At 35.9% G+C, this 24009-nt stretch overlaps 2 protein-coding genes across 2 annotated transcripts; one reads left to right on the top strand and one right to left on the bottom strand.

Annotated features, from left to right (window-relative positions):
• Window positions 1-6059, top strand: SELENOP (selenoprotein P; the record flags this gene model as incomplete). Its single annotated transcript, XM_079548752.1, has 4 exons — window positions 1-191; window positions 1578-1790; window positions 3609-3726; window positions 5439-6059. 4 exons carry the CDS (start codon window positions 1-3, stop codon window positions 6057-6059), a joined length of 1143 nt encoding a protein of 380 aa, XP_079404878.1.
• Window positions 6060-7306: 1247 nt separating this feature from the next.
• Window positions 7307-22340, bottom strand: CCDC152 (coiled-coil domain containing 152; the record flags this gene model as incomplete). Its single annotated transcript, XM_079548309.1, has 8 exons — window positions 7307-7429; window positions 7931-8047; window positions 8972-9099; window positions 9867-9969; window positions 10951-11015; window positions 12170-12238; window positions 19705-19810; window positions 22278-22340. The coding sequence occupies 8 exons, from the start codon at window positions 22338-22340 to the stop codon at window positions 7307-7309; spliced, it is 774 nt and encodes a 257-aa protein (XP_079404435.1).
• Window positions 22341-24009: the final 1669 nt, after the last annotated feature.

Raw genomic sequence — 24009 nt, forward strand, 5'->3', positions numbered from 1 at the left:
ATGTGGGCAGGACTGGGACTGGCTCTGGTTCTCTGCCTCCTCCCAGGAGGGTGGGCAGAGAGCCAACGGTGCCAGGAGCCCCCAGAATGGCACATTGGGGAGGAGAGCCCAATGCTGAACTCCAGGGGGTCGGTGGCAGTGGTGGCTCTCCTCCAAGCTAGCTGATACTTGTGCCTGCTGCAGGCTTCCAGGTGAGCACCAGTATCCTTTCCATCTTTTGCTAAAACACGAATACCACTTCATGAAGCCAACTGAGGATAATATGCACGCTCAACTATTGGTGTACTGAACAAGGAGTAGCTTCTTCAGATTACCACTGCCCTAAGTGACCTTGTCCTGCTGACCTGGCCATTTCCCAGCAGTTAGGTAGTATGATAGTAACAGCAGTAGGAAAATAATTTTGAGCTGGCCTAAACATGAATTGCCTGCAGTGCTTATCTTTGGTTCAGTGGTTGTGAAATCACTTTGGCATGAAATTTCATATTGCTGGTTTCACAACTTGAGTAGGATCGCTGTAATAACATGTTTGTTTCACTCCCCAGGCTGCAAAACTTCATGTTACAATAGTCTTAGAAAGTTTTTCAGGAGCTGGGTTTTATATCTTTTATATTTTATATATTATATTATATTTATATATTTTATGTTATATATATATATATATATATATATATATATATATATATATATTTATGAATAGCAGTGGCAAAGTTCTGGCTTTGTGGCTGACTTTCAAAGTGGTTGGATTTGACTCCATGCATTTTTAAAGGGCTGTATACTTTGAAGTTCTAGACTACATCCTGAAAGTGAAAAAATGAAAGTATTTTTATTTCTAGAGCAATCCTGTAGTAATTATGCTGAGGCCAACTAGGTCATGAGGATATTCTGTAGCTGTTCTTTTGACCCAGCTGCCATCCCTTTTATGTGATGTCCTTTTCTGGCTATTGCAGAAAGTAGACAAGTCTACTAATAACTTACTCTAGAAATTAATTACTCTAGAAATACTCTAATTACTCTAGAAAGTAGACAACAAGAAATGAAAGGGAGAGCTGTTGACCTTGTGCTGTAGGTTTACTTTCTTTGTTATTCAACTACCTGATGTATTCAGTCTGCATTCTTTAACAAACTGTGTGACCCCAAACTCAGCATTTAAGTAAAAATGTTACATAAGTTCTCTTTGTTAGACCATGAAGAGTGTGAAAGAACTGACATGGAAATAACACTGAATTCAGTCTGATTAACAGATGGCTATTTTACTTAGTACTGCGTTCTAGGTACCAGGATAGGAACTGAGGCATGCAGACTTTTGTAGGGTTTGACTTGATGGCAAAGCAGTCATACATTCCTTTATGTTGGAAAAGAACTTCAGCATTTTCAGTTGCGACAGAGCTTATACTTACGGTAAAGAGCAAGAATGTTTTAATACTACTAGACTGTTGCTTAGAGGGGAAAAAACTCACTCTAAGGAAGGCAACATGGAGTGCATTAACTTTTGATGAATGTGGCAAATGATTTATTTTCATATTGCAAAGGAGAAAAGCCTCCTATGATTGCCTGCTGATTTTCACATTCCTTTCTAGATTGGAGGACCTGCGAGTGAAGTTAGAGAATGAAGGACTGGTCAATATCTCATATGTGGTTGTCAACCATCAAAGTCCTCATTCCCAAAAGAAATTTCACCTACTACAGGAAAGTGTGTCAGACCACATTGCTGTCTACCAACAAGATGATCACCAAGCTGATGTCTGGACTACTTTAAATGGAAACAAAGATGATTTTCTCATCTATGACAGGTTTGTGTTTAAAGGGAAAGACTGGAAGATATTTACATGTAGTTAGAGTAATGATGTGTAGATCTCTGTATTAATTCATTAAAATAACTTCACAACAAAGTCATCAAGCTGCACGTGCGCTTTTACTGGGAAATGGAAGCTACAAAAGAAAAGTCTGCTTTTGCTTAAGTAAGTTTTGGGATAAGTGCATACAATCTTTGTAAGTAATTATGATGGCTTTTGGACTGTTGAGTTTGATATCATGGTTACGGTCTTTGGTTTTGTTCTCTAACAACTTTGTTATGTCCATGTATTTGAAAGAAGAATCAAGCCTGAAAAGCTACCTGACTTTTCATTAGAACATTTTGACTGAAATTGCTGAAAGTGTCTTATAGCTGAATGAAAAACTTAGAACTATAGAAAAAAATTAGCTTTTTGATAACAGGATTCTAGGATAAGAATCTTTTGGAAGAGACAGTAATGACTGTTTAGTTGGAATACTGAGTTTTTGGTTTTGAAGTGATGAAAATTATTTGAGAACTTGCACTTATAAAATGCCTATCTTGGTTACTATTATGTAATAGACAAAATTATGTATTTTGTAAATTGTATTTTTATGTAAATTGTATATTATGTAAAAGACAGAACAAAGACTGTTCTGTCTTTGTACTGATGCATAATGAAATGTAATGAAGAATTAGAAAGTTATTTAGCTTTTTTTTTTTTTTTTTTTTTTTTTTCCAATATGATGAAATTAGGCAAATTAGCTATATTAGTCAGCAAATATACCAATTGGAAAGTTGTTGCTATATGACAGACAGGCTGTATGTAGTCCATGGAGTAGCTGCAAAGCTGCCACCTGGCCCACGGCATTTGAAAGGTTGAAGAGTTCTGCACTGTTGACCCCTTGGCTATGTGTACACCTACACTAATTGGTTTGGCAACAGTTGTGCTGTAATCTGTTATGACTCTAGGAATTTATGTCCTGCTCATTGCTGGTCCTAGGTATTTATGGCAAATGTTTAAAGGTAGGGCTGAAGGACCTCCTGTTGACATTGCAGATACCTGCTTATCAAAGTGGCGTACAGCTTCCGCATTTATGCCAGCTGCTTTTAGTGTTCCATTTGTACGGTTAAGTACCTACCAGAATACTGAAGTACAGACATGATGCAGCTTTGTATTCATAAAATCCCCCTCCCAGTGCACACTAAATTGCTCATGTAGATGGTTCATAATGTACATTCCAATCAAAAGTCAAGTTAGGCTGCATTCAGACATTCCTTCTCTCAGATTGGAGATTAGGGAAAGGCTTTTCAACAGAGGGGTGCTTGGGTACAGAATAGGCTCCCCAGGGCAGTGATCATTACCCAGAGCTGCCAGAATTTAATAATCATTTGGACAGTGTTCTCAGACATAGGGTTTGAAGTTTGAGTGTTCCTGTGTGGAGCCAGCAGTTGGCCTTAATGATGCTTGTTGATCCCTCCTGTCTTGGGATATTCTGTGATTCTGTGATTCTTTGGATACAAAGTCCATGCAGTGGTTTGTACACCTATGCTAACTGCCCTCCCCATTAGGAGGGCAGGTATTGCTATTGTAAATCTTTGGCAATCTAAGTGCAGATAAACAAGAAATTTCTGCCAGCAAAGTGTTTACATCCATTAATAAAGCAGACTTTGCATGTACTAAAGCAGCTGAGCAGACAGATGTTTGTGAGATGGAGATTGCTTGTTACTGTGAGCTCTTTGGAGAAAAAGAGCTTTTGGCAAAGTAAAATAAGGTATACTAAGATGAGATGTTAAATTTTATGTATATGTAACCTTGAAGTTCTTTCTTTCCTAGATGTGGTCGTCTAGTATATCACCTGGGTCTTCCTTATTCCTTCCTGTCTTTCCAATATGTAGAAGAAGCCATTAAGATTGCATACTGTGAGAACAAGTGTGGAAATTGCTCTTACACGGTATTTTCTTGTTTCATTCTTCATATAATGGGAAAAGAAAACCTGATACTCAATATTTGTTGGCATGATTAATCAAAAAAGACAACTTTGAATGTTAGCATTTCATGGGTTGTGACAGAATATGTAAGCATTTTTTGAAAGTTTATGTAATTTAGAATAGACTGACTGTTTAAATTCCTGCAAAACATTTTCTGAAATCTAAATGTAATCTTGGATGCTAATTCTGTTTGTGGAATTACATACAGTTAGTGAGAATTTAGCTACTTCAGTTTTTCTTTAGTTTCTGGGGAGAGGTAGGCACTTTTTATTTTTACTGTGGAGATGAATCTGAGCTGTTTGAGTTGCAGTTCCTTTTAGTTTATGTTTAGGAGCACTATACAAAAGTTTCTTTAAAAATTGGTGATACAAGGGCATGATTGTTCCACAAAAAAAAGAGGAGCTGTATTTTACGTGTACATCAGAACTACTTTCAGGATTACCATGCAATGCAGATAGGTAGTGATGAATTTCATCATTATTTTAGCTCCCATCAAATAGCTTTCAGCGTACCACAGGCCTCAGGCAGGTTAGATGTGCAATCCTAAAACAGGAATACTTTTTATTAGCAATTACTTTGATTGTAATTCCCAAAAATTTACATTGCGAGTCCTGTCTAGTTACCAGTGCTGTTGTAAGCACTGGATTCTTTTTTATACGTTCCAATCATTCTTCAGCAAAGTAGCACTTTCAGAAACAATCACTTTTTTCTTTTTTTCCCCCTGGGATAGCTTTAAGGGGGACAGTGCAAAGCGTTCAAATGCTAAACACCTCACATGCTGTTCTCGAGGTGCAGAGCACCTGTGTACCTTGTTCACTCTTCAGCCTCCAGTGCTTATGCAAATAATCGCAGCTGGAATCACGTGGGCTGATGAACATGGCTTTTTGGGCACTGAAATTGAACATGAAAAGTATGTGACAGAAAATATTGCTTGCTCTGAATTTCACAGAATTACAGCCAGCTAGGTTAAAAAATAAATAAATAAATAAAGAAGACATTTTAAATGGCCTTTTGCTGACTGTGAGGATTAACCAGGGTAATCTCTGGTATTTTAAATTTTTTTTTTTTAATTTCCTTTTTTATTCTTTTTTTTTTTTTTTTTTTTTTTTTTTTTTTTTTTAATTAAATTTTGGCATTAAGAAACCAAGTATGCATTGCTGACTGCTTTACCTACCTTTACTGAAGAATCTTCAGAAATCCACAGACAAGCTTATCTGTCTCAAGAGCACAACCAAGAAAAGTGACAGTTGCGATGGGGACCTGTGGGTTATGGAGAACTGTTGTGCCTCAAAGACAAACTTTGGAAGCAGATGTTTCTTCCCATGTTTTCTTTTATACTTGCATGACCTTTCAGAGGGTGCTGTAGATTCCCTTCCTGGAGCCAACATTTTTGGCTTTCCACTCCCTGCCAACCTCCAGGACAGAGAAATTACAGAAAGATTTTTGGATGGTCTGTGTCTTGACTTTTATGGGAACTAGAATGCTAAATGCTTTATTATCTTCAGGATGGAAATTCAGACTGTAGCTCATACTCTGCAGCACTCCAGTAGTTTATCAAAAATATTTATAAACAAGAATTTCAGATATCTCATTGCATAGGTTTTCTAGGTACTGCAAAAATATTTAGTTAATTAATATCTTACAAGTAATTTAATACGATGTTTCTGTTTTGCAGGAACCTGATGTTGATTATATATGTGAGAACATCACCAAAAAAGAAGATGAGACTCTAGCAGGCATAGAACCTGAACCTGAACCAAGTGGTCAGCATTCGCATCATCGCCACCAAGTGCACAAGCACAGACACCACCACCACCACCACCATCGTGAGGGTGGTCGTCATTCAAAAAATCAGAACCATCAGGCTCCTCCTGAATCTCAGAGACGTCACCCTCACAGTGGTTGGCGTCACAGAGTTTTTAACCATAACAGACATGATCAAATAGGTAGCCATGATCAGGTAGAAACTCTTCCTCCAGGAGAAGGAGTGGAAGTTCTTCCACGTGTTACAAAACTATGAAAAAAGGGGAAAACCATCTGTAAAAACCAGTTAACTTGAAACTGGCAGACAGCATCAGACTCAACAACCGATAGCTGATGCTGCCATTGTCGACACCTTTTGTTTGAAGAGCTGGGAAATTCTGTCACTTGACAGTGTCGCGGAGCACTTCCAAATTCGTGCAGGTGACACGGCCAGCTGTTAGCAGAGGACATCACTGAATCCTGACAGTGACGTCTGCTCACTGCTGCCTGAGAGTCAGCAGCAGCAGGAGGAAGTGAAACTAGTGACACCTGACAGTGACAGGAGGAGGCGGGCAATTGAGCATGAAAAACAAACTAAACACTTAAAAAAGGCAGGGGAGTCATTTACTTAATTGCAAGACTGGAAAAGCTATCAGATTAGGTATTTCTATTGCTCCCAAATAAAAATTAGACTAAGATGAAAGGAGCGTAGAGCTAAAATTTTGCAAAGAGCAGTGCTCTTGGAATTCGGCAAGACCGGTCAAACTCCATCAATGAAAATTTCTTGCTATAAAGGAATTGGATTAACCCATAGTTTGTTTTTCAATTGAATTGGAAAGGTGTCTGCTTGGTTGATTAATCTGTCTGTCTTGTTTCTCTTCTAACGTTCTGCTTGCATTTGTGAGGACAGGAGCATAAACTATGACCTAGGGGCTCCTGTTTGATATTTTGCAATCAAGAACAGGAGATAAGCAAAGGAGACATTTTAATTTTTTTTTTTTTTTTTTTTAATTAAGAGGGGATATATTCAAAAGTTTTTTTTTTTTTTCTAAATTAGGTATACAAATTATGTACAAGCACAGCTCATTGCTAAACAGTGGACCAAAATAACTTTTTATCTCAAGTGTAAGATACAACAGTAACTGCATTGTTTTTAAGTAACAGATCATATACTTAACTTTTGAGGGTTAAATATAGTACAGGTTTCACTGATGCACACTACTACAGTTTGTCAAATCCCACTGAATCAATAGGTTCATGCCTGAAGTGAGAAGCAATATTAACAACTCTTTGTGCAGATTCAATGCCTCTATCAAGAAAGAGACAGGACAAACTCAGTCTTGGTTTAATACTTTTCTTTGCTTATGAGAGTATGGAATTTGTTATCTGTGTTGATTAGTAAGGCGATATACCACTGACATTTTTATGATTTCTTTGTATGTAGCTTAACGTTTTCTAATTCTGATTAACCATGCTGAAGTAAAAATGCTTTTGTTCAAAGGATTCCTGGATGAGCAGAGTATTCAAGAAAGGAAAGCAGCTTTGAAAGCATACACCATAATTAATGATGATTGAATAGGAAAATTATTACTCCTATGAAAGCGGAATCTTTTTGTGGTGAATGCCGATTAGCAAGAAAATAGTACTGAATATAAACAAAATGCATGCCTTTGGGATATTTGATGAGACATTTCAATAAAAATATTCAGCATTTCTTCGTGTTTTGTTTTTACTCTTCAGTGCTCGGTTTGAAATACGCTGTTTCTTGTATGTTCTACTGAAAAGCTTCATGCTGTTTACTCAAAACCGCCTCCGTTTCAAGTGCAAATCTTGGCCTTTGTTAAGACGTTGCTCTAAGTCCCGTATGGTGTTTTGGAGGATCTCAATTTCCTTGTTTTTCTCCTCCTGCAGGTGCTGTAGTTTCTGTAAAAATGCAAGTAAAAATTCATAATTATCAGGTGGGATTATGCACCAATACAATATGCTATTGCTAACAAGCAATATTTTAATAAGAATGTTTTTTTTCTTGGTATCTTTTATCACAGTGTTAAAAGAAATGATATCCCCTCAAATCCTTTTCCTTGACATTACGAAGTCCCCAGTCCACAAAGCTACTGATGCATGCAAAATTTGTCATCAGTGTTATTTCTATCTCAAATTTCAAAGTTAACAATTCTGTACTATAACTACTTCACATGTGGTCTTGTGCTGTTATTCATGTCAAAGGTGTTAAGCTGGACATTATCAGTACCAACTGCAAAAGGACACAGAATAGGTAATCTGGAGGTGGGAGAGAAGTGTTGAAGGGACAAATTGACTAGATCCTGTAGGTTACAGAACTTCTTTTCCCAAATAAAGTTTTTCTTGCAAATGAAACACTAACAGCAAAAAAACCCTGCCATTTAGAATGGGCTGTAACAATACTTGAGTATTATGAGTTATTGGAGCACGTACCCTTCGATAGATACTTTGTGGCAGAACAGAAGCATCTGAATATGATTTTGTTGTTTTGTTCTGAACTCTTGCCAATTTAGCATTGAACTGAAAGAAACAGGGAAGAGAAAATATTAGCAATACAATAAGAGGGGAAAAAAAAGTATGTTAAACAATTCAAGAAGAAGTTTCTTTTTTTTCTTTTCTTTAATGGATGTTGTATCTGAAAGTTGTTGCACGATTACCTAGTGTTTAGTCGTAGGACAATGAAATTTATCAGAAATGAAGATAGTTACAGATTATATTTCTTAATAATACTTCAAAATATTAGAAAAAGAAAATAGAACAAATGTTCTGATGCCACCACATTACACATAAGTATTGCTGAAATACTAGATAAAAAGAACACTATGAAAATGAAAAGTTGAAAGTACTTTGGCAGCACAGTCTCGTGTATGCAGGAAGAGAAATGGAAAGGATGCTGAAAGCCTCTTAAGCCTCCCCTCACATATTACAGATATCTCAGCCCAAACACCCTGTTTCTGTTACAGAACAGCTTGTGTCTTACTGAGTATGGGAAAGATATGAACTATTTCCTTCACTTTTCTGTAGTGAGGACTGAGCTGTGAAATGTGTGTTGAATTCCATGTCTGAAAGCTCTCAGAAGTTTATAGAAAGGAAATACTAAAAAATGAAAATCTTCAAGCATTCAGAGACAATTATAAAATAATATAAATAGAAAACATTGTTTTAATTTCTTTGTAGGTCAAAAATTACCAACACTTTCAAAATAAATTAAAGGAAGACTACAAAGCTCAGCCTCCATATACAGTCGATAGAAGTGTAGATTTCTGAGCAGAAGCTACTTAAATCCCACAGTGAAAGAGAGAGCAATGCCACTGACCCTTCTAAAGATCACTTTTTAACAGGCTTAGGCTCCACCATATTGTTATGCACTAATTACAGCATTTTTCACTAGTCTTCTAAGTTTCCTCAATGCCTAACTGAGCTTTAATTCAGCAGAAAACATACCTCTATCTGCAGTTTAATTATTTCATTCTGCTTCTCTTCATCTTGAGTTTTCAGCTGTCTAGCTAGCTCTAATATTTCCAGTTCCTTTTTCTCTATCTGTTCCTTATACTCCATCTCTTTTGCTTCAGCTAATATCACAGTAACACCAAATACATTGATTAAATTAATTACATAATATGATTAAATGGAAAAACAAAATAAAACAAAAGCAGAGCATTTCCCAGATAGCAGAGATTTCTTCAGCAACAGGTTGGAACCATTTCTGTCAAACACAAATATCTATCCATCTATCTGGAACCATAGTGAGATTGAGCTTCATTAAAGCAGCATCACGTTCTACAGAGACTTCATTTTGCTTTTCTACAGCTATGTGAATCACTAAAAAAATCCTACTTCTTAAACCTCTGACAGTGATGAAATGTAATCCATACTACAATCAAGTGTTTCCTTTTGCAGCATTATTTATTCGCACCAAGTCCTGCTCTTCTCAGGTATAGCTGAAATACCATCCTAGGAGCCTACCTAAATAAATTTTCAGCAAGTTCAAAGCATTTCTTCAGTTAGTACTCAACCCAAAATTTAACTCCTTCAGATTTTTATGCATGAGCTCCCAGTTTCTGTTATACTTGATTTGGAACTCATCCGGTGTTGCTGCAATAATACCTCACTGCCATTGTCTATTTAATTAAGATAAAACTCGTTTTGATAATATCCACTTCTAGCTTTCATGTTTGTTCTGTCAGTACTACACCTGGGCTCTAAGTAAAAATTGTTTTCCAGTCGTGTTTCCCTGAGGAAGTGGAACTATTTTTTGCATTTATGCTAATGAAGTACAGCTCTTACAGACTAGGACATGGTATCCAGCTGTATAACATTCAGGCTTCAGAAAACTTACTTTTTTTTCTCATGTTGCAGTTCAACTGTGCTATTTCTAATTTGTGGTCTTCCTCTTTGTTTTGAATTTCAATTGTGAGTTTCTCAATCTGCTCTTTATATTCCTATGAACATAGAAATTCTTCATAAAAACCTTCAGGTGTCTGTGCTTAGAAAGCCTTCTGCAAAGCACATTGTTCATGTCAAAATATACATAATGATTCAGTTCTTCATAATTCTATAATTCTGTGGTTGTTTTAAGTTGTATCTGTTCAACACTAAAATGTCCAGCTATATCTTACTTAACCCAATGAAAATCTACACATAAAAGATGCAGCAGATTTCATCTATATGTTAAAATAAAATTATAAACTGCTTGTATTAGGAGAAGGGGCAAATGAAGAGGTAGTATGCTTTTCCTCAGTGCAATATTTGGTATGATTCTGCAGTTGGTTAAATAACTACAGGTTTTTTTGTATAAATTTCTGGTTGTAGAATTGTGCAACAAGAAATTGTATTTAAAGTATCTCAGATTGCTAATATTGCTTATACCAAGAATTCCACAACTTTACACTGGCAGCAGTGGAAACATCAGTGGTATTAAAGCTAGTGGCCCAGACACTCAAGTTAGTACTTTGAGCATTCTTATTTTAAATTTACATCAAAGAGAAATACTCCAGAATTATCAAGTAATTTGCTCTAACTGCCAGTGCAGAGGTGCTTACTCCCAAGATGTCATCAGAACCTTCTGTTGTAGATAGACACGAACTAGAGCAATGCTCAGATGCATTACAAAGGCAGTCGTGACTATTAAAAAATTATGTGTAAAAAGTAGATTTTAAAACTAAGTATTGGTAAGAAATGAGCATATCTCAGGTTGAGCCAGAGTTCTCAGCACTGTGTAGTTTTGACCTTTTAGTTCCTGTAAAACTCTCTCAGACTGTCATTAGAACAACTTTTCTCTTTTTACACAGGATGAACTTTAGGAAAAGTGAAATACTAACGTGATTGGTAGCAAACTCAAGAGTAAAAAGGTATGAGAACTGCTTCAACAGATACATGACTGTTATTATTCCTCCTATTAAAGAATGATCATTCTGACAAACCTGTTCAGAAGCCCTTAATTTATCTTCCAAGACATGAATGTTTGCCTTCAGTCTGTCATTTTCATCTAAAAAACAACAGAAAAGAACAATACACTAAAAGGTAAATGACGCATGGAAGCCTGAAAGAAAATTATTCACATTTTTTTTTAAATTGTCTGGACTCTAGAGAGACCTGACATTTTCTGGATGTGATCATCTTAACTTACAGAGATACACAATGTCTGTACAATTTATTTGAAGAAGAAAATTCACTGTATAGTTGTAATATATATATGGTATTACACTGAACTGCTTTAAGCAATCTTTAGCAATTGTTTACCTGTGCATTCAAGAAAACCAAATGCAAAGTTGATACAAAGTTGACATGCTCAAAAAATGAAAGATTATTATCATATCAATAATACTTTCAAGTTAAGAGATGTAACTTTTTAAGTACTTGTTTCTCAAAACCAGAGCTTACTCAATTTGTATGAGCTCCTTTACAGCTTGTTTATAGTGGTAGCAAACACGCAAATTGTAAAGCAGTGTCTCATAAGGAATTTAGGAAAGCAGATAGTGCTTTCTTGATTAGCAAAATTCATTCTGATTATTAAAAACAGCTATTTACTTCCAATTTTTAGAGTTTTATGAACGCTTATGCTAAGGTACCTTGAATGCAGAAAGGGTATATATAGTTAAATATGATAACTAGTCTGCACTATAAAAATATGTTGTTATATGATATGTATAAAAATTAGGTACTTTTACTTTTTAATTAAAATAACAACGAGCAATTATCAAGAATTTATGGATAACAGCCAAATTTCAGCCTCCCTCAGATGAGGATTAAGACTCCAGTTTTACAAAGCACTTTAGCAAAGACTGTGAATAAATGCTTTAAGAAAATACAGTTCAGTGATTGAGTAATGCTTTCCCACTTTTTCTTAAGTTTCCTTTGCTATGCTGAAATAGATTTTATATCTCACTATTAACTAAAAATCTCGCTAGGACCGGAATTCCGTAATGAGTGGATTCTAGGCAGAGTAACAGTAATAGACATTTACTGAGAACATAGATCACCAAAATCTGTACAGGATTGATTTTAGATATACTTTGTTTCATTTCTGTCTGGATGCTAGTGAGCTTCTCTCTAAAAAACACAGTGAACAGAAAGAAAAAATTAAAAATCCTGTTCATACAATATTACTGCACAGTACACGTAAGGACATTTTTCTTTTACCTTTTATGTTACACTGGTTTTCAAGAGTTTGTGTAAGACCCTTTATCACATTCCGTAGAGCAGTACATTCTAGAAGTGAAAAATCCACTGTTTGAAAACATTTTCTTCACCACTTTAATATGGCAATTGAAAAAAATAATGGGCTTCACATTTAAACAGTGTTTTTATAACATAATGAAAACGCCTGAAAATAATATACATTTCTGAGTAATAGAATTGCAAGCATAATTCTTCCTTATTGTCTTTCAAAAATGTTCAACTTGTTTTTTGGGGATAGTGGGAAAAATATAACTCTTTGCTTACTGTAAAGGTGATTGATAGTCTTTAAGAACTGGAAATGTCTTTTTCCCTGGGAGTTAACCTTATTTAATTCATCACACAACTTCAGAAAAGGACGTCTTTTGCAAGAAGATGCAGTAAGTCTTTACTGACCATATATATCTAAACTTCACTTGCACTGTATAAGTCAGCCTGAAGATTCACAGCCTTCTAACAGTAGACCAAGAATTCAGAAAAAGAAAAGAATCTACACAGTTTTGTTCTTAGGTTGGGCTTTTTGGTAACAACTACCTAAATTACCTCATACTTGAGATTCTAATTAGTTAGCGATGTTATTATACCAAGTCTCTGGTTTTCTGGTGGATTTCAGCATAAATAATATCATGAAAGAGGAAAGCCTGCTGTTAGTAGCTAAGCAAACATTTGGTATATGTAGGAATTACAGTTTATTTTGGAAAAATCAGTGAACACTTCATAGGAGAGGAGTTAAAAAATGATTGCAAGCCTTAGGTCATTGGATTCAACTATGAGTTTCCAGAGTGGGGAGCAAGCACTGTGATAATCTCCATTAAACTCTGCAATCTGTAAAGGAAAGAAGAGAGGACTGAAGAATTTTTCTTTACAATACTATCAGCAAATAAATATTTTAATAATGGAAGTATAGAAGCCAAAATATTTTTTTTCCATATTAAATGAACATTTTCTGCTGCAAGATTTTACTCCTTCAAACTTACTGAAAATATCTGTCCTTCCAGGTCCTAAATGTTTTATTACTTAATGTTTATTAAATGTCATTAAATGTTTTCTTAATATTAGCTAGGTCAATATTATTTGGATGTCTTGCAGAATCTGGCTAAATACTAATTTCAAGGCTGCTAAATATGTAAGCTTTACACAGAGTAAGGGTTATAAATTGCCATAAAGTATTGCAAGACATGCAAACTGAAAGTAAACATGCTTAAGAATAAGCTTATAGTAGCTGAATTGCACATCCAAGGGTAATAAAATGAACACGAAGAAAATATCTGTTACAGGCTGTGAAAAATGGTTCTTTCTTAAAATGTCAACTGACATTTGTTTTCATGCGTTTGCCCTCTTATTACATGAATGACCATTATTGCTAAAATACTTGTACTTCATTACAGGTACTTTTAAGCTGTTAATGGAGACATCTACTTTTCATCAAATATTTGTTTGACCTCCACTCTGAAAACCTGTCAATTTCAAATTCAGTCAAATGCTTGACTTCAGAAAATCCCAGTTTGTACGTGCTCCCTGGAGATCTTTCACTACTTGCTGCTAAGTTTTCAGGACTCGGACAAATAGCCCAAAAACTGAAAAAGACTTCTGCCACTGTATCAGGAGCTAACTGCTGCTCTGTAATAACAGCTGATGTCAATCTCTTCACCCGTTAGATATGGTGGTAGTGAGAGGTGCTTCAGTATTATGAAGAAAAAGCCTGATACTGCAAAGGTAGATGTGGAAGAAATTGAGATGTAGATGGGAGGGGCAAAACCCAGCAGAGCTAGGCACTACTTTCGAGGTAGATGACAGAACTGTGAGTCATGCAGCAGCCAACAATGAAGAGAAGTGCCAGACGCCAATTGAAAAGGAACAGAGGTTGGTAAGACGACAATCACACTGTGCAACAAAGAAAGGTGGATGAACAGGAAACTCAAGACAAGCTAAAGGCAGGACATAAGAAAGCATGCTTTAAGAACACTGCGAGTTCAACCATTCAAGTCAAACTTTCTTAATTCTATTGTATTTGAATTATGATGCTCATTATCATAGTTGGTCTTGAATACACGTCTAGGCATACAGCTTCTCCCCAGAACAAGAAGGTGAAGAGAACAAGGAATGGTATCATGATTTGGAAATAAAACACCTCCACGATCTTGTTAGTTATAGAAAGTGAGAATTTTCTTTTGAATGAGATAAGATGCTTCTGATCAGCAGATTCTAATCCTAAAGTTGTATGTGGCACTGTTATTCAGTTAAGTCAATATGGTCAGCAGCTTATCATGCCTGCAGGCCTCTTTCCAGGTCAGGAGACAGCTTTAGTATGCCACTGGCTTTTTTCTGTGTCACAGGACATACTGCAAACAGTGTGCACATCCATGAGAGCGCAACTCTGCATGCATGTAGAAAGAAGACGTGCTCCTCATTTTACAGATACCCACTCTGAGATTCAAGCTTCCAGGTATTGAAAATGTGTATCTACATATAAATGAAAATTATTTGTATAACTGTAAATAAGTGAAAAAAAAATGAAACAGGTATGGTACATTGACAAATTAGACTTCCTATGTTTTAAGGTAAGCATCTAAATTTGGATATTTTGGATACCAATACTTCATTGTAATCCACATCTGAAATAATTTCTGTCACATGTCTGAATGCAAAAACTGCAAAATTTGTAACACGAAAGACTTCAAAGATCCATACCATTTAACCATGCTTTGCAGTTATTTTTATTTTGTTTACAAATGTGTCTCAAATGCTTTATAACTACCTTGATTAAACATAAACCTAAATCTTCTTAATGGCTGTGCAGATAACAGCTTACTATTAAACTACTACTGCTTATTTTTAGCTTTTATCGTGATTACAGACTAAACTCAAATTTAACAAGCATACAATTTTTTTATTTTTTTTTTTCTAGCCACCAAATAAGGATGCCATCATATTCTTGGCAGTAATGAAATTTTCCGCATCAAAACACCAGCAATTTTATGTAATTAAGGTTTGGTTTACTTCTTCACTAACAACATTTTTGCCAAAAATGTTTTTAATAAGACCAACACAGAATAGTTCTGTGTGTGCATACACATGCAGCTTGTTGCTATCCTACATATTTATATTCTATAATTTCATTTTTTGTATTTGAAGACCATATGGGCTACCTATAACAGAACATTTTGTTCTCATTGAAAACTTTTCACATTGCTTCTGCTCCTTGTAATTCTAACAGTTAAGCTACAAAACATTCAGACAGGGAATACTGGGGACACTAAAACTAAGGTTACTTCCTCTTAAACCTTTTCTTTCTGTTTTCATAGTACCACTTCATTTCTGAAATGGCTTTTAATATCTGCAACAGATAAAATATGCTAAATAACACTGCTTTTTGTAAGATGAAAGTTTGTTGAAAACAGTAGATCCTGTAATTGAAGTCTACATAAACAAATTCTGAAGTCACGATGGTGAATTATGATTCCAATATTTGGTTTTCTACTCAAACTTTTTGAACTTTAACCTATTCCTCCTTTAAGTCTGCCTTTCACACAGCTGTGTGCCAGCCGTCATTCCCTTGTTCCATTCTTCTAAAAAAGCAGCAGGGGGAGCGCTAAGGGCATAGGAGCAGTGACTGTCAGCTCCTACACCATGCAGTACATCACATCAACAGCATTTGTGGAATAATCCTGTGCAAAATTTGAAGCTTTAGGTCACTATGTCTATTTATACTGACAGGTTCTGTTACAATTTTTCATTCCTTTGAAAAAGTAGGCTATATATTTTAGAAAGTCATGCACACGTTGTAAATACATCTATGCATTTGAGTAAACAGTTTGACAGCAGATAGTCTTACAATGAACCACAGGTATTTAGATGTAAACTACTTTTTTTGTCCAATCCCAAGAATATTTCCTTATCTTTATTATCTTAAAAAAAAAAAAAAAATATATATATATATATTAGCATTTTTCTCATGTTAAAGTACAGTTTTGACCAGAAAAAAAGTACTGAGCTCACAGTTTTGCTTGCCTACGTTAAGGAAGAGAAAGCACAGTTTTGGTAAATGGTCACAGTTTTGCGGATTGGCATTAGTGTGGCTCCTTCTCTGTAAAGAATACACCCTACACACAGAAAGACTGAACAGCCAATCAATATTATCCCACATCTAGTATTCACAATTCATTGCAGATACTTCCATCCACACTTATAACAGAAAGTATTTGCTTTCCTCTTTCTTCAACGAGTTCAAAACACTAGCCAACAAATACATAGTACTGGAGGTGCCATATGGAATTGTATCATTCAATATACCAGTCTCATCTTAGTTACTTGGATGCAAAATCCAGGGCTGCAATATATTCTTGCTGCAAGAAATATTTGAAGAAAGTGAAGTAATTATTGGTCAAACAAAAACAAAACCACTCATTAGATCCACCTTCAGTTTTCAGTGGAAATAATGCAATTGCTTTCTTTCAAAAACTACGGTAGATTTTATTCAAAACTGCAGTCTGCACCACGATTGTCCATTTAGTCAGTATAGAAAACATTTAGGAGCAGAAAACAAGAATACCAAACTTGTCCATCTCAAGTTGATCACAGTGATATACACTAAACAAAAACTGTGGACCTGAATCTCACCTTTAGTAAAGAAAATATTAAAACAATACAAAGCTCATTTATTATCTTTCAGAACATGCATACAGTTGCCAGGTTGCCCATCTTTTTCTGTTATGTTTGGTTAAAGAGTTTCACACTCCTCTCCCCACTGAATTTTATAAATTTTCTTCCTTCCTTTTCATATCCCTCAGAAATCCCACTCTTCATTTATCTTGCACAGTTGCAAAAGACTTCTGGCAATCAAGGACGTCAATAAGCTCTCAGGTTCTCACTTACATTTTTTGGAATTTTCTTGGGGTGCTAAATGCTATTCTCATTTCAGTTTCTCATAATAATATAGGGTTTTTCAGCCAGAATAAAATTCCACTTCCTCCACCCCCAGCAGCCAAAAGTCCTTCAGGGTAAGTGGAACAGCAGCCTTCCCTTCCACACTGCTTTTGCTCTCTTCCCCATTGCTGAAAGCAGCATGTTTATTTGGAATCATATGTGAACCGTTCACCAGCATGTGGTCTCTTATGTTTTTCCTTAGCTGTTCTGTGAATCGCCTTGTGGTCTACTGCTAAGGCTCAGTTGTTTATCTATCCTATAAACTCACTTGCTCTTGTGTTAATTTTGCAACAAGGTGAACTTTAGAATCTTGTTCGACGTGAGAAACTACACACAGTAAGAATGCATCTTGACACTGTTCATTAAAAATTTGATGCTGCCGTTCAAATGCAGAAATTTCAGTTGCTTTTGGATCAGTTCTACTGATACTCTCGGGAAATGTGACTGAGCTGGATTTTGGGAAGTGGCCTGGGGCATGAGCCTAGAAGAAATCTCTTTTCCAAGCCACAGTTGGCCCTATCATTATATAAAAGCCATTCTCACATGTATAGTCTGTTCGGATAACTCTTGCCAGAACAAGAATAGAAGAATCAATGATACATTGTTCCCAAACATCTTCTCCAGTTCCATGCAGGACTCTTCTATATCCCCATGAGAAGTGAAAAGTGTTTTTCAGTGCCACTCTTCTTTGACTATCAAGCACTGATACAACGACCAAAACTACCTGACACAACACTTCCAGTGCTCTGAGTCTGAAAGTACTGTGTGTTTTAACTTCAACTAGTAATTTTATTAAATTTACTAAGTCTGCCTTATCAATTTTAAAAGTAAAAGGCAAAATGCTTTGAAAATATTTTATAATTACTGTAATTTATAATTACCTAATAACCTATAATGTCCTTTCAAAGTATTTTTAACATTATAATTACTGCTGACGCTCAGCAAATAGTAACTCATGTTTACCTGAAAATTTCTCTGACAACATCCACTGCGGATTATGGCAATGCACTGAACAAAATGGTTTGAGAAAATACTGTTTGATTACCTCTAATGAATGTCATTCAAAAATGTTACTTACATAAACACTTTGAATTTTGTGGTCTGCTAGAATTCTATTGGAGTATTCTACTGGTACACATTTTAAGCTTAGGGAATGTAGCCACACTGATCAGCTTATTTTCTAAATAGATTCTGTGCCCTTGGTATCTCATTTATCTCATTACCAAACAGATTTCACAGACACCTCTTGGAAATCTTACTATGTTTCAAGTTACCTCTTTTTACTTTGTCCTTTACTGCTGCTAACATGTTGGCAGTCTCTCTTAATCTCAGACCACAGTTATCAGCTTCCAAAAATTTTGCCTCCTGTCCTTAATAATTTGTAAATTACTGCACCTTGAATATTACTGAGATTTTTAAAAATTTTTTTATTTTTAATTTTTTCCTGCTGCTGCTGAACTTAATTTCATATTTCATGCTGATTACTCTGGCATTTTTACTTGGATTTCTGCAATCCACATTTTTTTTTCATCATGTATTTCAAAACAACAGAGATTGTTCGTCCCAGTTTTGTCAGCATAACTATCTCCTCAAGTCATTTCACTCTTATCTCATTGAAGTGAGGCAATTCACACAACCCAAACCTCACTTCTGACTTCCATCTGTTTTCAGTCTGTTCTGCTTATGGTGTCCCAGCTGCTCTGACTTACTGCATTGTCTCTTTCATATTCATAATCTTTTATCCCATGGGTTTTATGATAACAATAATTTCTTCTTTTTGTCAACATTTTTCTTTTTGTCTTTAAAATCTATTTCATATAAAAAACCTCCTCTTTGTTTTTATCAATAGTGAAGCATCTTGCTCTGTTTCTGAATCACTGTCCTTCATTGTCTTTTGTGCTCAATAGAGAAACAAATGTTTCTAATGCGTTAAGCCAGAGTTCCTCTCAGTTTGCTGTTCTGTATCATAATGCTCAGTAGAAGATACTTCAGGAAAGAGTAAAGATGCAGAAAAAGATACTGCCACAATGCAATCTCTCATCTTCAAAAACCACAAATAGGGGATACCTGAACGAGCACTACTGTCTTTGTATTTAAGACTTCAGAATTCCAGGGAGGTTGCTGTTATCTATAAGCTAGACAATGCTATGCACTTCTACCAGAACAGCATGAAAGAAGACACTGAAAATTACAGACCTGTTAGTCTAACCTCAGTCCCTAAAAAAGCTATAGAGAAGATTATTGTAGGTGCCACTGAAAGAACAAAGAACAAAGCTATTTTCAGGCATAGTCAGTGTGTTCCAGAAGAGAAAGCTCTGTCTTAAAGATTTGATCTCTTTCTGTTATATCCACCTCCTTAGAGGATAGGCTGGTAGAAGGGTAGATTCCATTACATGCCATGAAATAAGCATTACTACATTTAACACAGTATCTAACATTCTTACTGCTTTATGTGACTAAAAACAATAGAAGTGTTTCTTAGAACTTCCTGACTACAAGCAAAGAGCATTCTTTTGTGTTTTGTTTTGTTTTTTTTTGTTTTTTTCTTTTTTAGCAAAAAGCCAAGACCTTACCTTCTTTTACTGATTCCTCCCTTGATTGGCTTAATGTTAACAACCTATTCGATTTTTCCAGCTGAAGAGCTGATAGTTTGTTTGCTTCATTAATTTCTGAAATTTTCTAGGAGATGGGTAAAAAAAAAACAAACTAATTTTATATTAATAGCTTTTGATTTAAGTTTCATATCTTGTGTTTTAAATTTATATAAAAGTAACATTTAACAGGATCGCAGTCACAAGCTTATATTATTTGACTTCCTGGAAATTCTATCATAGAAAAGATGAATTGTAGAATGTTCTGGGTTTGGAATGGATCTTTGAAGTTCCCCAGTCCAACTCCCCTGCTACGAGCAGGGACATCTTCTCCTGTTTCAAAACTCTGTGCAGCCTTACTTGGCCGATGTGCCACTTCCAATAGCCAAGCATCCACAAATTCTTAGGACAACTAAGAATTCCTGCATTTTATGACTCCCATTCTGAAAAATTTCTTCCTTCTATCAGATTTAATTCTAACCTCTTCAAGTTTAAAATAGTTTAGAACTGTTCCCCTTGTCTTGTCATACAGGGCCTGGTAAAAGGCCTCTCCATCTTTCTTACAAGCCTGTTTTATATATTGGAAGATTATAATGAGGCCTCCCCAGAACCTTCTCTTCTTCTGACTGAACAAGTCCAGCTTTTTCAGCCAGTTTTCATAGGAGAGGTGCTCCAGACCTATGATTATCCTCATGGCCTCCTCTGGACATGCTCTAACAGATTCACACCTTTCTTATGCTGAGATCACCAAGACTGCACAGAATACTGCAGTTAGGGCCTCATGAAGGCAGAGAAAAGGGGTACAATCACCTCTCCTGATGAAGCCCAGGATACAATTGGCTTTCTGGATTGCAAGTGCATACTGCTGGCTTACAATTAGCTTTTCACCCCTGAGTTCTTCTCAGCATGATTTCTTCCAGTCAGTTTCTCACCCAGTTTGGTCAAAATCAGAACCTTGCACTTGACCTTGTTGATCTTCATGCAGTTCATGTGTCAGACTTGAAAGTCTATGCATTTGACAGATTACCCTGCAGAACTAAGAAGTAGCAATGATCTGTATCCTTCTGAATTCTACAGTGCATGGTTGAGACTGATCCTCACAAAATTCTTTTTATTGCTTTGTATAAGAAGCTGTGAATGCCATACTGGGAATCAACACGAGTAATCTTTATGAATAGAAATTGTTATTTTTTATATATATGTACATATATTTCATGAGAAACACTATGTTTATTTTAGACACTGCTTCTCTATTACCTCTAGTGTGGATTTACTGAATGGGATCAACTACCAAAAAGGTAATTTCTTAACAAGGAATCCAGTACCAACTTTCCTCAGTGGATCAGTCTTTAAGAAATTATATAAAGAGTTCAGTGCATATATATGGGGAAAAAAAAAAAAAAAAAAAAGAAAGAACAAACAGAATTTCATTCTATACTAATAACAATTTCTAGAACAAGGAACAATTTCTGAAGCAAAAGTCCAGCAGAGCTTTGTAATACTGCTATTAACAGTAGAAGTGTCTGTTAGAAAGAGATATTCCAATCTTTTCTTGAGAAAAATTGTCTTCAGCACCATTAAAATTCTAGCACAGAAACAAATGCTTCTCAGACTTCACAGATCTTGCATAGAAACTGTGACAGTTTGGAAGGCTGAGCAATCACCGGTCATATGAAGTTCAACATGAACAAGTGCTATGTTCTGCAGCTGGGACAGAGCATCCCTGGCTGTACATACAGACCTGGGGTATCCAGAGGCAGCAGAGCAGTTCTGCCAAAAAGGCTCTGGACATTTTGTCTGATGGTGAATAGACTCTGAGTCAGCAGTGTGCCCTGGCTGCCCAAAGAGACCGGAGCACCCTGGGGTGCCTCAGGCCCTGCACTGCCAGGTGGGTGAAGGAAGGACTGTCCTGCTCTGCTCTGAGCTGTGCAGCCTCACCTTGAGCACTGGGTACAGGTTGGGCACCGCAGTTTGAGAAGGAAATAGAAATATTAGCATTCAAATGAGATCTATGAAGGTGGAGGAGATTCCAGAGGGTACAGTGTGTGAGGCACTGCTAAAGTCCCTTGGTGTGCTGGGCCCAGAACAGAGGAATCAAGAGGAGACCTGATGGTGGCTGCAGCTCCTCTCTGGGATTGGAGGGCAGCGCTGAGCTCTGCTCTGTGTGACAGCCACAGGGCCCGAGGGAACGGTGTGGAGCTGTGCAGGGGAGGGCTGAGACCTTAGGAAACGGTCTGCACCAGAGCAGAACATAGGATTTGAACGTTTGGGTATTTCTGTATGAAGCCACATACATCTGTGTGTTATGAAGGAGCTAGACTTGTTGATACTGGTGGGACCCTTCCAACACAGGAAACTGCATGATTCCATGGTTCTCTTAAATCACTAGTATCACTGTGAGATAGAGCCAGTACAGAAAGCTTTGAAACAGCATTGGTATTACAAGGTATATTAATCAGAATTAGCTGACAATAATTGAAAAGCTTCCCACAATATAAAAAAAAAAAATTATAGATAGCAATTTCAACTCTCTTTTAAGGCTTTTTTTCACTTACCTTTTCTATCTCTGAGAAGTTATCTAAAAGTTTATCAAGATTCACCACATTGATTTTCTTCATGGCTGTGATTCATTTATTTCTGGAACATTTCATCCAGTGACAATTGCATATATAAAAAATAGATCTATTAATTTTCAGAAGATTTCTTATCCACAAATATAAGCAGAGCACTTCACACTTTTGAAAAAATTATAACTATTTTTGCCCATTAATCTGAACTTCAGCCAACCTAAAACCTAATATTTTTAAGAGATAAAATTAATGTCAGAAAGACCAAAGCCAATCTATCAAACTGTTAGATGATGTAATAAATTGTTGCAATTAAAAAAATAAATCTGAATACATTTCCATAGACACAGTGACACAATTTTAGCTAAAACCACATATGATGCTTTTAAAACATATGAGATACTTCTTTCTGTATGTGTTACTGAAACATATTGGTTTTCCTATCCTCACTTTTAAAAACAAGAAGTTGAATGGATTCAAAATGCTCGTTTTCCACTGCGCATCTTTTAGAGGAAAAGAGTGAATCTCTGTTAGGTTTAATTAACTTAAAACATATTACATAAACAAAGGAGCTTTTAGAAGGTACATATTAATACAGAATATCCATCTTTTAACTGTCTATGTGCTCTAATACTTTATTCAGACTTAAAGCTACATACATATTTTCTTATAAACAATCCATACTAGTATCAGAGATGAGACACTGCTGAACATAAACCTCACCATGCTAGTAAAGATCAATATTTTGAAGCACGCCCGTGTAATTTCAGATTAGTAACACAATTCCTGTTTTTACTGGGAGTTTTACTTACAGAATCTTCAGCATGCAATTGCAAGATGGATCTGAAAGAAAAGATAGGAATGTTTATAAAAATATTTCAAGTGTCTTAGAACATCAGGCTTCATCAAATAATTCCAATGCAGATAAAGCATATATTCTGGACCAAATCATCAGTTCTGCATAGGAACGTATAAACTGTCTTTGTTACATGGAGTAAAGTAAAGATGAAATGAGGGAGCTGATCCAGAAGATAGAAAGTGTGTGCTACCCAGAAACTGAAGACGTTTCGACATCTATGTGCTTATAATGAAGTTATGCTGAAATATACATGTAAACGATCAACTGAGCAAGAACTAAACTGAATATTTCCAGGTCTTTATGTATGTGCAACATCTTTAGAAAAGCAGTAAGATAGTAGAAATTGTTCTGTGTGTTTAATAGAGTTTTCTCGCGTCCCCTATTTCCTCTAATTAGCAGTAGAGGGACTAATGTGAATTCATTATGTAACACTAAAAACTATTCTTTAAAAAACAGTCATTTTTAAGAATCAATACTTCTAAGATACTGGTAATTTTCTTCAAAGTGGTAATCTTAATGGCCTGTAATTTTTATTACAATGTAATGAATTATTCAAATTGAGTTTCAAATAATTTTTTAGGACATTCAATTTTGACAAACAATTACATGTTTTATTTGATAATCTACATGTACAATGTAAATGCTAAGCTGTAATCTTTCCAGTCCTCATCGTGGGCACTGTTTTATCCATTTCTCTATCACTGTTCCATGCCGTGCTTATGAAATTGTTTCAACATCTGAATATTGACTGAGGATGGAAGCTCAGGGAGCTGCCATGCTGCATGCTGTTTTATTTGTGTTTTCATATTCCATGGCATCATTTGTTTATGTAGAAGACAGGACGTGCTAAGCATTTGGCAG

Source organism: Tetrao urogallus (assembly GCF_951394365.1).
Source record: "Tetrao urogallus genome assembly, chromosome: Z".
NCBI classification, from domain to species: domain Eukaryota; kingdom Metazoa; phylum Chordata; class Aves; order Galliformes; family Phasianidae; genus Tetrao; species Tetrao urogallus.